At 41.7% G+C, this 12,956-nt stretch overlaps 2 protein-coding genes across 4 annotated transcripts in view; one reads left to right on the plus strand and one right to left on the minus strand.

Moving 5' to 3' along the window:
• The window catches only part of LOC118424056, a 62,565-nt gene extending 52,603 nt beyond the window's left edge, over positions 1-9,962 (plus strand). For 2 of the 3 annotated variants that reach the window (XM_035832516.1, XM_035832517.1), the window contains 9 exons: positions 3,189-3,293; positions 3,725-3,915; positions 4,691-4,747; positions 5,456-5,519; positions 5,995-6,039; positions 6,480-6,745; positions 7,111-7,188; positions 7,895-7,982; positions 8,873-9,962. In XM_035832516.1, coding sequence (XP_035688409.1) covers positions 3,206-3,293; positions 3,725-3,915; positions 4,691-4,747; positions 5,456-5,519; positions 5,995-6,039; positions 6,480-6,745; positions 7,111-7,188; positions 7,895-7,982; positions 8,873-9,036 — 1,041 coding nt within the window. In that variant the 5' untranslated portion in view covers positions 3,189-3,205 and the 3' untranslated portion in view covers positions 9,037-9,962. Of the gene's footprint in view, positions 1-1,032; positions 1,299-3,188; positions 3,294-3,724; positions 3,916-4,690; positions 4,748-5,455; positions 5,520-5,994; positions 6,040-6,479; positions 6,746-7,110; positions 7,189-7,894; positions 7,983-8,872 lie in introns of those variants that run through there. The other variant, XM_035832515.1, reaches the window with a different exon arrangement.
• LOC118424036 (zinc transporter 2-like) lies at positions 9,963-11,857 on the minus strand (the record flags this gene model as incomplete). The annotated part of the gene is given in 2 exon segments (XM_035832480.1): positions 9,963-10,800; positions 11,724-11,857. Coding segments are annotated over 2 exon segments (280 nt in total), but the record flags the coding sequence as incomplete, so codon positions are not given.
• Between the last annotated feature and the right edge of the window lie 1,099 nt (positions 11,858-12,956).

A 12,956-nucleotide genomic window follows, 5' to 3' on the forward strand; every position in this document is an offset into this window, starting at 1 on the left:
ATCAAATTTAGCCACATGTATACGCGAATACAGGAGTGTATGCCTTGTTGGCTGCCGTATGTGATACCAAGTTTCGTCGCTTTGATTCTTGTCTTTTTGGAAAATTTACCCATCTTTTTTTCAGTCTGCAGAGGATGCCATCCATGAAACTTACTTGCTGTGGCCTATGTCAGTGTTTGTAGCTGTCGTGCTTACTATAATCAATAGACGGCGCTACGAAGTTATGAGTGTTTCGCATGTGGGTCATGGCCCAACTTATTCAATAACCTCAACAGAGCCTCCAACTCCGAGCTTCACGATCCAGATCATATTTACTCCAGTACCACATCACATAAAACATCATAAAACACTTCTACAAACTTGCGCCCCATCTCAGGCTATTGTAATCCTTTACATAGAAACCTTTCTTCTAAGATAATATGTTGCTCGATCTTTTTAGTCTATGGGCCAGGTCCAGAATTACAGACTTATATTATGCAAATTAGGTCCTTGTTTGCATAATCTGCATGTCATTATCTCTGGCTAAACTACATTCATGCCGAAAATCCTGGAAACTCGTCGTTCCTTTGTATAATCATCCTCCATGAAATATTTCACAATAACCTCAGCCCTGCTGTTCCAGAGCAAGCTGCTAGGAACCCTAACCTACATCCCTAACCTTGCATCAAAAGCTATCTGCCACCAAAATGTCAAAAGACCATATAGCAGGTCTTTATATGGTCCTATGGTATATATAACTTTACTATCCGCTGGTTCTAAAGTTATGCTGACCACAGATATCCGGACACAGACAGACAGACACACACACACACACATCGACACACCAAAAACAATATCTCCTTTTTAATGTAGGTAATAGGAATTCATATCACTTAAATGGCAATACTGTTAGCAAGAAAAGCGAATCATCTGTTTCATTTCAAGCGCATGCACCTGTCGATATTTCCTCCGTTCTCCTCTCACATGAACACACGTTGACGAGAAACACAGACGTGCAGCTGTGCCGCCCTGTACGGTGTGCCATGTTAGACGACACCTTCAGTGACTCAGTGCTTTAGTGTAACGCAGAGTAACTCCTGCGAGATAAGGGGTCTCCAGTTCTTGAATTCTTGCCAACTCCAAAGCTGGGGAAAGTGGGACTACTTCCTTTGTCTGCTCAGAGCAGTTCACCGGCAGTTCACAACTCTGTACTTCTGTAGTAAGATTGGAAGGTACACATTTCATCATGTCTACCGACTGGTTGACCATGCCAGTTGCTCTCATGGCGATTCTAGCGACCTCGGGGGCATTGGATCTACGTAAGTAACAAGGCTAAACTCAGACGACAGTAAGGTCGTTACGCTTGACCTAGACGTTTGTGTGTTCGATAAAACGTTTTAAAACATTTGGCCGCCATATGAGTTGACACATTGAAAAATCTTACTGTGAACGTCTGATTTCATTTTGTCAAGTTCACTGTGAAGAATTTTGGATTGGTTGGAACCATAGCCACTATGCCTCGGTTCGTTGGCGTTGTTTTGACTGAAAGTCGAGGTACTGCTGTGAGACTGTTGAGGGAGGATGTGCATCCGGTAGCGGGCCTTAGGCACAGAGATTTGCCTGGTTTTCCTACAATCACACTAAGTGATCGCTGTCCTCTTTCCCTCCGGTTCTCAACTCTGTAGTGCTAACATGAAATTTTAACTTGCTATATATTGGAAAGACAGGAATTCGGAAAGATGCTTCCAAGTTTTAACATTAAAATTATTTTAAGTTTTAACATTAAAATTATTTTGATGTTAAAACTTGGAAGCATCTTTCCGAATTCCTGTCTTTCCAACATGAAAAGAGAACATATTTCTCAAGTGCAAAACAGAGTCCTGGCTTTGATACCATCTTGGTTAGGTACTAGGTAAGGTCGTATAGAGGTCGACGGTAACCAAACCATGTATGACATCCAAACCTTGTGGTTCTCTGACTCAGGAAAAATGCTTCTTATTATTAATTGAAAAGTAAACCTCCAAATCTGTCATTACTAATAATGCAGACCATCTGCAGCTACCTTTTGCCCAGCAGGTCACCACCTGTCGGTGGGCGGGTAGACTTAACAAAAACACCGCATGTTGGTTCGGCTAAAGACGGTGTCCAATGCATTGTGTCATCTTTTTTGTCACGAGAGTTTCACCAAAGAAATTACAGAACCCATGACAGTGATATACGACAAATTTTTCCGTCAGAAAAACAACTAATTTTTGTATAACACATCCTTAACTGTCCTAAAATGTCCTCAATTTGCTGTTGTAAACCTGTCACATAAGGCTTGTAACAGGGGATAAACGACAACAGTAATAAACCGATACCGATGTCACCACTGGTGTGGCCCTGGCCTGTTGACTCTACCTGGAAACATACCTGACAGTCCCAGATGGCAACAACAATGCCGTGATGCTTGGCCAAACTAAGCAAACAACAGAGGTACGGACGGCATATGACATATGATGCCTTTCAACAAAAGAATAGGCCATCATGGTGTTTTGATTCTTAATCTGAAAAGATGAATTCAAGAAGGGAGGCTGTATGCATGTAAAGCAAAAATAGAAGGCTGTATTTTGATACGTATGAGGCGTATGGACTGAAAATGACCAGAATAAAGGGCACATTGTTTTGTAGCTTCTCCCAACAAACGGTGCATGTTGAACATGTTGAATCAGATAACAGTTGGCAGACAAACAAAATAGGAGTATAGATAACTGTTGAGGAGAAGTGTACGGGAAGTATCCGAGCGAACATATGTTGAATCTGACCGAATTTGGACATCGGGTGACTTCGCAGAGTTTGGCAAGGAATGAGAAATAGTTTGTTCTGTTCCTCTTGCGTTCATCCGGTTCTTCTGGGCTTGTAGAAAACCGGAAAACATGGTTTGCAAGATTTCGATCTGATGGCAAGTAGTCAGCACTTAGTTCAGGGAAGTCGATTTATAATACATGTTGTATCGTGTAGTAGCCCTTACTGTATTGTTGTATGAATGATTTAGTTATGACTTTTTAAAGTCATAACTTAATCATTTTTTTTAAACATTGAAAAGGACGCTCACAACACAGTGTTGAGACACAAATGATCCCAAATGTGATTATCAATTTGTTGAACATAATGTATGAAATGCTATAAAGAAAGCAATGTAGTTATTCCTTTTATTGTTTTTTATTCAGAGGTTCCCGTAGTCGACATGGGGTCGTTTGGCATAAGAAGTCTCGTGCAGCGCGAGAACGAGAACTGGATACTTGACGTCACAGTTTCCTGGGAACAACCTAATGGTGACACTCTATATTCTTTAACTCTTTGTCTTCCACTAGCGTTTAGTATATACATATGTTAATTTATTACATGATGGTATTCCACCTCCTATTATATGTCAGCTCCTACCGAGTCTCTCTAAAAACAAGAAATCTCTTGTGAAATATCTAAAGCTTTTGTGAATGTCATGTTTTATTCATTATGATTGTCAATTTCTCGCCAATTCTGTCTTTGCATTTTGCACATCCTGCGGGAACAATGTTGGACCAGGGCCAAGCCAACCTTCCCATCCTGCCAGTATCCTGTTACACCATCTTCTACATCACAGCCTCTCACGCTACAATATTCAAATAAATGCGGACACACTCCAAGACAAAAAAATACAAAGATCAAAAACAGTTCCTCCATCTTCAAGGAGGTAATAATCTAACGTAGATTAAAACTGTTGCAGGAGTTGACCCCGAGGGCTACATGGTACTTCTACAGGACCAGTATGCTGACATCACTGACGCGCAGACGGATGAAGACTTCATAGACGACTGGGACTTTGACTTTGACTTCGACTCGATCGGGTCGTCCTCGGTCGGCGCAGGAGTTACGACGGCACGACAACGTCTGGAGGATCGTGGATTCGTCTTCGTCGTAAGATAAATCCAAAGTCGATAATGAGCTATAGATTATTACACTGATCTCTTGTCAAATGATCGAGATACATACTATAGTCCGGCCGTAACTGCTAGCTGCTATATGAAGGGTGTGTCCACACGTGTGTATATATTCAAGTCCGTATGAGGTCCGTGTGGAAGTCTTAGCCTCTAACAGCCCCCACAGGTCGCTGGAAAAATATTAGAAATTGGACAAATATAGATGCATAACATGCCAACGGAGTTAGCCAATCGATGAGTATGGTTTGCGACCTAGCTAACTCGTCTGGTATGTTATCTGTCTATATATGCCTAATTTCTTTTATTTTTTCTCAGCAACCTGTGGCTAAGACTTCCATACGGACCTCATACAGGCTTGAATATATATATATACGCACGTGTGAATTAACCTGAATCAACATTTATCTACAGTGTGATATACAAGAATATTGCATTTTTCTCATATTTATTCTGGTGGTGAAGTTTTAATGGGGAGTTTTGCGTTGATACTCTATCGGTGTAGGAGAGCGTGTGACAAATGATATGACGTTATATGTCTGACAAAGAGGGTGAATTCTACCATACATCAGTTGGGCTAATGACCGTGTAAAGTACTGCGCCATTTTTTATATCGCAAACGTCGTTAACCGAACCTTACATCATTGTCAGTCTCATATTCAAACAACGCCAATGCAGAAAGCAAGGAACGAAATTAAGCTATCTGTGTGCCATTCATCCTAGGTATAAAATGTCTGTGAAATATTGTATTACAGGAGAGTGAATCCTACTCCGTCGGGGACTTAAAGTTTACGCGCGACTACGTGATTGAGGTGGGTATTAAACAAATAACATGTTTTCAGAATCAATCACTAGCATTATTTCACATTTTAATTCTTTTGTGCAGAAACTGTCTATGCTTCACGCTCAAAGTATTGTAGGAAATTAGAATACCATGAAAATCATTGTTAAAACCGTGATTGTTTGTTGCTACGGTCATGGTTGCACCGGTGCCCATAGCTGGTGTAGCTACTAGTCTCCAAGCAGGCGTTGGTGTGAAAAATCGTGACCTTTTCATTTCATCAATTTTTTTTCGACCGGCCTTCCCACCAGCAGGTGAAAGGAAAAGGTTACGATTTTCCCCACCAACCTCTGCTTGGAGAGTAGGTGTAGCCCAAATTTGTCTCGGTGGAGTGTCGGATACCGCGAGTGTACCTCTCAGTGTTTTTACAATTAGGTTACGGTGTCTATTTGTCGCAGGCCTGGGTTGATTTTTAACTGTGACTTAAAAGTCCGGGACCCAGCCGTGCCCCAAAATAGTCCGGTAGCCATAGGGTGCCCCACATTGCCACGTAGGAGCTACGCCCAAAAGTGCAGAAAAAAGCCGCCGTAATTTTTCAGATGGACCCGTAAGATAACTGCTACAGTGCGGGTAAAGCTGTGTAAGGAAAAAGTGGAACTTTTGTGGAATGCTTATTACTTATTTATAGTTTTCGGAGACAGTGTAATGATTAAGATGATACAAATTTTCTCCCCACTAGGTTGTGGTGTTGAACAACACAGACAGCGCGGGGCGAGGCGTTGTGCACATATTCACCACTCCAGGTAGATCCAATGGGGGAAAACGAACGTCTTATTTCATGAATGCAAGGTTTAGAAAACTTGTTGTTTGCATGTTGATGTCCTCGAACATATCCACTCTTGCTAACGTCCAATACTTTGAGGATTTAGCTTCTACTGTGTAATATGTACGTGTCTAGCTACAGAGGATCTGAATAATGTGTTTGGACACTGCTGTATCTTCTAAATACCCCCTCACATGTAGCAAAAATCGATCGGACGACGGGTCTGCAAGCTCTAAATTACGAGGAGGCATGACCATGACGGGAAGGGGGGAACTCTGCCATTTCTTCGTCGGCATCAGGGTTATGCCTCCTTGTAATTTAGAGCTCGCAGACTCGTCGTCCGATCGATTTTCGCTGCATGTGAGGGGGGTAAAAGCAGGACTACAAAAGATAAAATATGTCATGACGTCCCAGAGTAAGAGGCTTTTAATCAAATTTTATTGTGGTCTTCATAGACTGCTACTCGCGTACCCAAGACTTGGACTTCTGTCGTCAACAAGGTAACTCTTCGTATATCATATTTCTTGCTTTTATAAACTTTGGCATATCATTAGGTACTATATGGATGACACCAGCGCGCGCATCAATTTTCGGCCGTTTCCAAAAATAAAATAAAAAGTTTTCAATTATACTGTAAATCGTACAAATCATGAGAAACATGCCGTAGGTTGCCAAAAGAATGTCGGCAAACGTAATGGTCAAAGAAGAAGACGTGAAAGAACTTTTTTGTTCTGTATACCAGACTCCTTTTGCTGAGTCATTTGTTTAACCTTCCTGACTACTAAAATTTCATCAAGAAGGCAACCTTTTTAGGCCTACCTTTTTTATTCACACGCTCGCATCTGTTTTTTGGTTCCCAGAGGATGTCATCCATATAACCAAATCAATGAGGTCTAATCTAAGAACATAACTGTAACCCCGCCCTTATTTATCACTACAGATGTAGTGTTTGCCAGCCAGCCGGCCAACATGTCCCTCCTCAATGTCAGTGTGACGTGTGTTGAGGTTGTGGACGTCCAGGATGACGACAAATATGACGAGAATGGGGGAGGCAAGGTGAACAAAACCGTCGCCATGGCAACCGCGTGGATTTCCTGGGTCCGTCCCGTTCAGCAAGGTGGTGACATCGTCCTTTACCTCATCCGCCTGACGGAGCATGACGGGAAGAATGTGCACTATGGTGTGTTTGACAAGACCGTGGCTGAGGTGAGGATGTGTTGTGTTTGTGAAGGAACTACCCTCAAACGCTCAAATGGAAGGGACTACCCTCAAATATCATCTTCTAAGACTATGTAGTCAGGCATATTTGATTTAAAGACCGAGCAAAGCTTTCTGAAGGTCAGAGCTGGAAGGATCTATAGATTTGTGACCGTTGGGGTGGGGGGCAAGACGAGCGTTTCGGTGCAATTCCTCCAAATGTTTTCTCCCATCATTCTACATTTTCGTACACTGTACGCTGGAATTTATTTCGTTCGTTGAAAGCTCTACATGCAGTCCCCAATTAAAATCTCAGTGTACCCCTCAATGACTTATGATTCAAACGTAAACAACACACGCATTCTCCTTCCCAGGATTCGAACAGAAATCCACTCGTTCCCATCCTGTACGTCATTGACCAAGTCAAGCTGAACCAGACCTACACCTTAAAGGTAAGAGAGTTACCTAACGCTGCATTTATTACTCCTTTTTAAGGACTAGCCAAAGGAATGCAACAAAAACATGGCCTTGCATAACGGTGTTTTTTCCGACCATAGCAAAATGTTTATTATTCGCACAAACATTTTCCGCGTCTAAACTTTTGAAATGCAAGGGCAGAAGTTTAGTTTACAATGGCAATACATGCTTTTTAATAATATTATTGACGTCATACTAATTTTAATTTGAATCCTCTGACGACCACGTTGTCGGGTAATTGAATAAAGCAGTAGCATCTTCGTGCACGTACGCTGTAATCCAACATGGCGCAGACGACGTCAAATGAAAAGCTTATATAGCAGCGCGTCCTTCCTCTTGTAAACAAGTTCTAAAGGTGGGATCACACCTGCGTATATATTCAAGTCCGTATGAGGCGCGCTTGGGAGTATTTACCTCCACCAGGCCCCACAGGCCGTTGGAAAAATAATAGAAATTGGACAAACGTAAACAGGTAACATGTCAGACGAGTTAGCTGGGTCGCTAACCATACTTCTCGGTCAGCTAACTCATCTGGCATGTTATGTATCTATATTTGTCTAATTTGTACTATCTTTCCCGCGACCTGTGGAGCCTGGTAGAGACTAAGAGCGGCATACGCACCTCAAACGGACTTGAATATATACGCATGTGTGACCTCACCTTTACCCTACAACTCCACAGGTGACGCCGTGGGTGAACAAGACAGGTGACTTCAGTCCCTACGGAATGGCGGGACAGCTCACCTTTCACACCAACAACCTCTCAGCAGGTGAGGACTTAATACGGTAAAGTGAAATTGGGTCTTTTCTGAAACAACTGAAATCTTGACTGTTTCCAGGGCCTACATCTGCCAACTCTTCGGCACCAGGTAAAAGGAAATTTTGCCCCCCCCCCCCCCCCCATGCCCATGGTCGGATTCTACGATTTGTTTCCTTGCAAAATGGTAGAATTCATTTATTGCCCCATAAAAGGTAGCCACTTTTGTCTGTCTGGTATATCTTTAGATTTCACTGATGGGCACTGGTGGATCCTTTGTGGTAGGCCATTGACATGACACCCAACCGTACTTTGTAAGGATGTGTGAATTGCTTTCTACCTAGCCCACTGACCCAAGATTACAAAAAATTGTAGAAAATGGTAAGTAAAAACAACAGCCTGGGGAGTAATGGCACGTTTTATACAATGAATCTCTTCCTTTCATTTGTTACTAGTGCTCTGAAGAAAAGGCATTGTTTTAGACTGAAATTATGTGTATGTGGCTCTGAATGGTAATATGTACAGTTTTGTGATAGCAAAACCTGTATTATTTTCCATCGGAACTTAATTTGTTATGGGAAAAATGAAGAAAAAAAAATGGACAGTCGAATCCTAACGAATAAAAAATAAGATAAAGCAAAACATTTCAACATGACAACATGTCCACTTCAATTTGTAACTAATAGAAACACCATATATGTAATGATGATATACTAGTAGATCATGGAGGGGGGGGGGTAAAGATGTGAAGCAAAACGTACGGGTACAGTACCGAAATAGAATTATTCCGAAATGAAAGTACATTCTAATGTATCCACTTCAATCAGATCTAGTAGATAATAAAGACTGAAAACAGCATAATGATAAAAGCCGTAACCAACTACGTGTATTCCTGTCACCCAGAACGCTGTTTCCCCCAAACTGGGACCCAGGTTACCGCCAGCGCGGTCTCTGGCACACCTGCCACCACACCTGTCACCACACCTGGCGCCATCTTCACGTTCTGTTGTCTCTTCATCATCCTCAGTCTGCCGCTGGTGGACCTCAAAGTCGCCTGTTTGCTTTAGATATTATATTTATTTGTGCAAATATATCTTTTCTCGTAAGGCCTAGGACATATAATTTCCACGTTTCCATCCTGAATCAGTAGGGAGGGATTCTCTTGATTTTTCTAGATCTTACCCTGGGAACCAGACTTTTAGCCAGGAAATCTGTTCGGCAGCTAAGGCAGGTCTTCCCGAGAACCTTAGATAAGCACACCGGGGATTTGTCATGCAGGGAGAGTTTGCCGGCATAGTTTGTCGGATCACTTCGATATAGGCCGACGTTATTTAACAACTACAATTTGAAAGTGAACTGCATGAAAACGCTGATATTTTCAGCATCATACTTTAGTTGTACAGATGTACATCGTACAATATTCTGTTGTAATGGAGATGAGGGGAAGATGTTGGAAAATGATTCTACAACTTTTTCATCACTCATATTTTAGATCGAAAATCTTCTGTCCCTTGCCAGCTGTCGACTCAATAAAAAAGGCAAGGGATCGCAAGTTTTTGCTTGGCACGGCAATTCCAAACATTCATTTTCTTAGGCCTAAGCATCAATATGTTGTCTGTAACGTCTTGTGCGCTTGCATAAAGAACTGAAGTCGTACTGATCGCGTGTCTTTGTCAACCCAAGAAGACATAGATGAAGTACGACGCTCCATGGTCATGAAACTAAGTAGCTTAAACTAAGACCTGGTATTTCCGAGGGATTAAAAATGAATGTGATAGCTGGTCAATGTTATTTGTGTTCGTACACTTCGATGTAAAGAATTGAACTTTTTTCGTGTCAAACCCAGTGGGTTGTTGTTATTTGAAGACTAATATCCATATCAGGATATGTATTGATAGTTGCACATCATGTGTGGGTGAACCAGAATGTGTAGTGTTGAAAACGCATGCAGATGTGCCGAAATAAAACATAGACTCAGCAGAAGGTAAAGATATCATTTTGCTTAATGCGTTTTTATTTATTCAATTTCTCAAGATTCTCTATAGCATTTCAAACATTCGTCGTCGTTTCTCCTTTCAATAACGTATATTTATATCGTATTTTATTCGTACTTTAATTCTAATTTTACCCTTGCAATAATTTATTTTGGAAACGCGATGTCATTATGTCATGCATACTCCATAGCCTTTTCTATATTACAATTTATGAAGTGATGTATCAATAACTATACGGCTTATCTTTGTTGCTAGACTTAAACATCTTTAGCAAATATATACTTGCATCATAACTACAGACGACGTCTTCAACAAAAGCTCTCCACAGTAAAACGGGGGAAACTACATTGCAAAACGACGCGCCAACATGTTAATACATTTCCATTTAGATACGATATTGTTTTACGCAGATATATCATTTGTATAATTGAAAGTAGTACTGCATGACGCGTTTTTACTAGCTCTCTGGTTCCTTACGTTTCAGATATATGCACGTACACACTAGAGTATCTCTGTAACACTATATATTCACATACATGTTTGTTATACCACGTAGATCTGTTTATCATATAGATATGTAGATCATATTTCAATTTGTTATAGCTAGTACATTCTGGGATATATGTTGAATATAGATAAGATTGACATCAATGGCTTTGAATATTATTTCATATATCTTTGAGTAAAACACTCAGCCTACGGGAAGTCGGCAGTTGTCGCATGTTTTCATGGTGGGGTGGAAGTCCTCGACTTGCAGGGTCACGTGTTGGATATCGTACTCCAGGTTGACTTGCGCCGTGGCCTCCCGCAAAATCTCCTGGGAGTCTGCCGAAGGGTCTGAAAGAGAAGAGGGAGAGACGATCTTTGTTTTAACATGATTAGGGGGCTATTTTAGGCCATCTTTGACAAGGATCAATAAAACTCAAAGTTTGCCGTCATTCGTGGTGATGGTAAAAGGGGCACTTACACCGGAAACAAGATCAATGGTTAGGGACAAGCATTTTAGTATGGATGGACGGTGTTCAGCACCAAGGACAGGGGTGTTTGTCTTTGTGTGGATGGCATTCAGCGCCAAGGGCATGAATATTCACTTTTATGTGGATAGCATTCAGTACCAAGGACATGGATTTTTACCTGTATTTGAATGGCGTTCAGTACGAAGAATAGGGATGTTTTTGTGTGGGAGGCACTCAGCACCAAGGACATGCATGTTTACTTGTGTTTGGATACCGATCAGTACCAAGGACGGGTACGTTTGCTTGTGTATGGCTGGCGTTCTGCACAAATGGCATGCGTCTAAATCTGTGTGTGGATGGCGTTCCGCACAAATGGCATGCGTCTAAATCTGTGTGTGGATGGCGTTCCGCACAAATGGCATGCGTCTAAATCTGTGTGTGGATGGCGTTCCGCACAAATGGCATGCATCTAAAGCTGTGTGTGGATGGCGTTCAGCACAAATGGCATGCGTCTAATGTGTGTGGATGGCGTTCCGCACAAATGGCATGCCGCACAAATGGCATGCATCTAAAGCTGTGTGTGGATGGCGTTCAGACCCAAGGACAGATGCGATTTCTTCGATTATTCGCCTTCTCTATTCTGGTTACATCTTCGCGCTCACTCATGTTTTATTTCACCCAGTCCATTTTTCAACACCTCAAATATTTGTCTGTGCAACATATATCTGACGCAGATCCCATCCCTCTCAACCCCATCCATAATGCTTTGCCACTGTCCGATCGGACGATGACCTTCCTACTGACCTTTGACTATGTGTGAGGTGAGGACGAAGTGATGATCACACAGTATCCAGACGTGCAGGTCATGAACTTGGACCACACCAGTAACCTTGCCCAGGGTCTCCGCGACCTCACCAAAGTCGAGCTCTCGCGGAAATCCTGCAGAGAGAATGGTAAAACTAGTTCACCTTTATCATATTTATGTTTCTATATCCGTTGTATATAACAGTCTACTAAGGGATGATAAGTGGACAGCAAGTGGTTTCAAACTCAGATATTTTCAAAATATCATAGTTTTTTTAACATCGTGTGTTGAAATCCCTAAGTACCCTGTTTTTATTTAGAACGGATATAGGATACCCCGCGCGAGTAAAGGCGATTTAACGATATAGAAATCTCAAATTAGCCTGGGTTCCATCCTTTGTAGATATCTTTATTCTCCCGTTCCGTCCCTTTCGTTTACTTGGTGCACAAGCGGAAAGAGCGAGACAGTCGCCACTTTCGAGGACGGTACCCAGGCTTTTGTCTTATAACGTTATCAACGTCCTGCGGTTTTGTCTAACTTCGAAACCATTCTCTCTTCGAAGTTTACAGGCGCGCATTGCACATTATCAAAGTTCCCTTTAGAGTATTTCTATAAGCGCCATACCACGATCTACATTAAGGCTGTTACAGACGTGTACATTGGTTGAATGAATTGATTCATTGATTGATAGAATAACAGATCTGCATGCGTGCACAGAATGATGTATAGCTGCAGACATTTTGACTTTATTGAAATCTTGAGTTCTTGACACGGCGTTTGCCAAAGCATGGTAGTGGCTACTCTCCAAGCGGAGGTTAGGCTCTCGCTGTTTTTTTAACGGTTTTTAAGTCGTTTTTATCGGGTTTTCTATTTTGTATTTTATCTTGCTGTGTCAAAACCTGGCTGACGTACTTCAAGAAAAATGACAAAATAGAAAGCCCGATAAAAACGACTAAAAAAAAACGTTAAAAAAACAGCCGGAGCCTAACCTCCGCTTGGAGAGTAGGTAGTGGCTGTCACATAGAACACACATTTGGAAGAGGGATGAGGCAAAAACGGCGCACGTAATTGAAACCAAACGTATACAAGGCAATAAAAATATAACTGTTGTAAGGATACTATACTATTTCAAGAGGAAAGAGGTTAAAAGCCAACGTGATATAGAAGCAGTAGAGCTAATAATCTTATCAGAAAATATTGGCTCTTGGTATCATCTCTTTTACTGACGTCAC

This window comes from Branchiostoma floridae, chromosome 10, assembly GCF_000003815.2.
Source record: "Branchiostoma floridae strain S238N-H82 chromosome 10, Bfl_VNyyK, whole genome shotgun sequence".
Classification (NCBI taxonomy): domain Eukaryota; kingdom Metazoa; phylum Chordata; class Leptocardii; order Amphioxiformes; family Branchiostomatidae; genus Branchiostoma; species Branchiostoma floridae.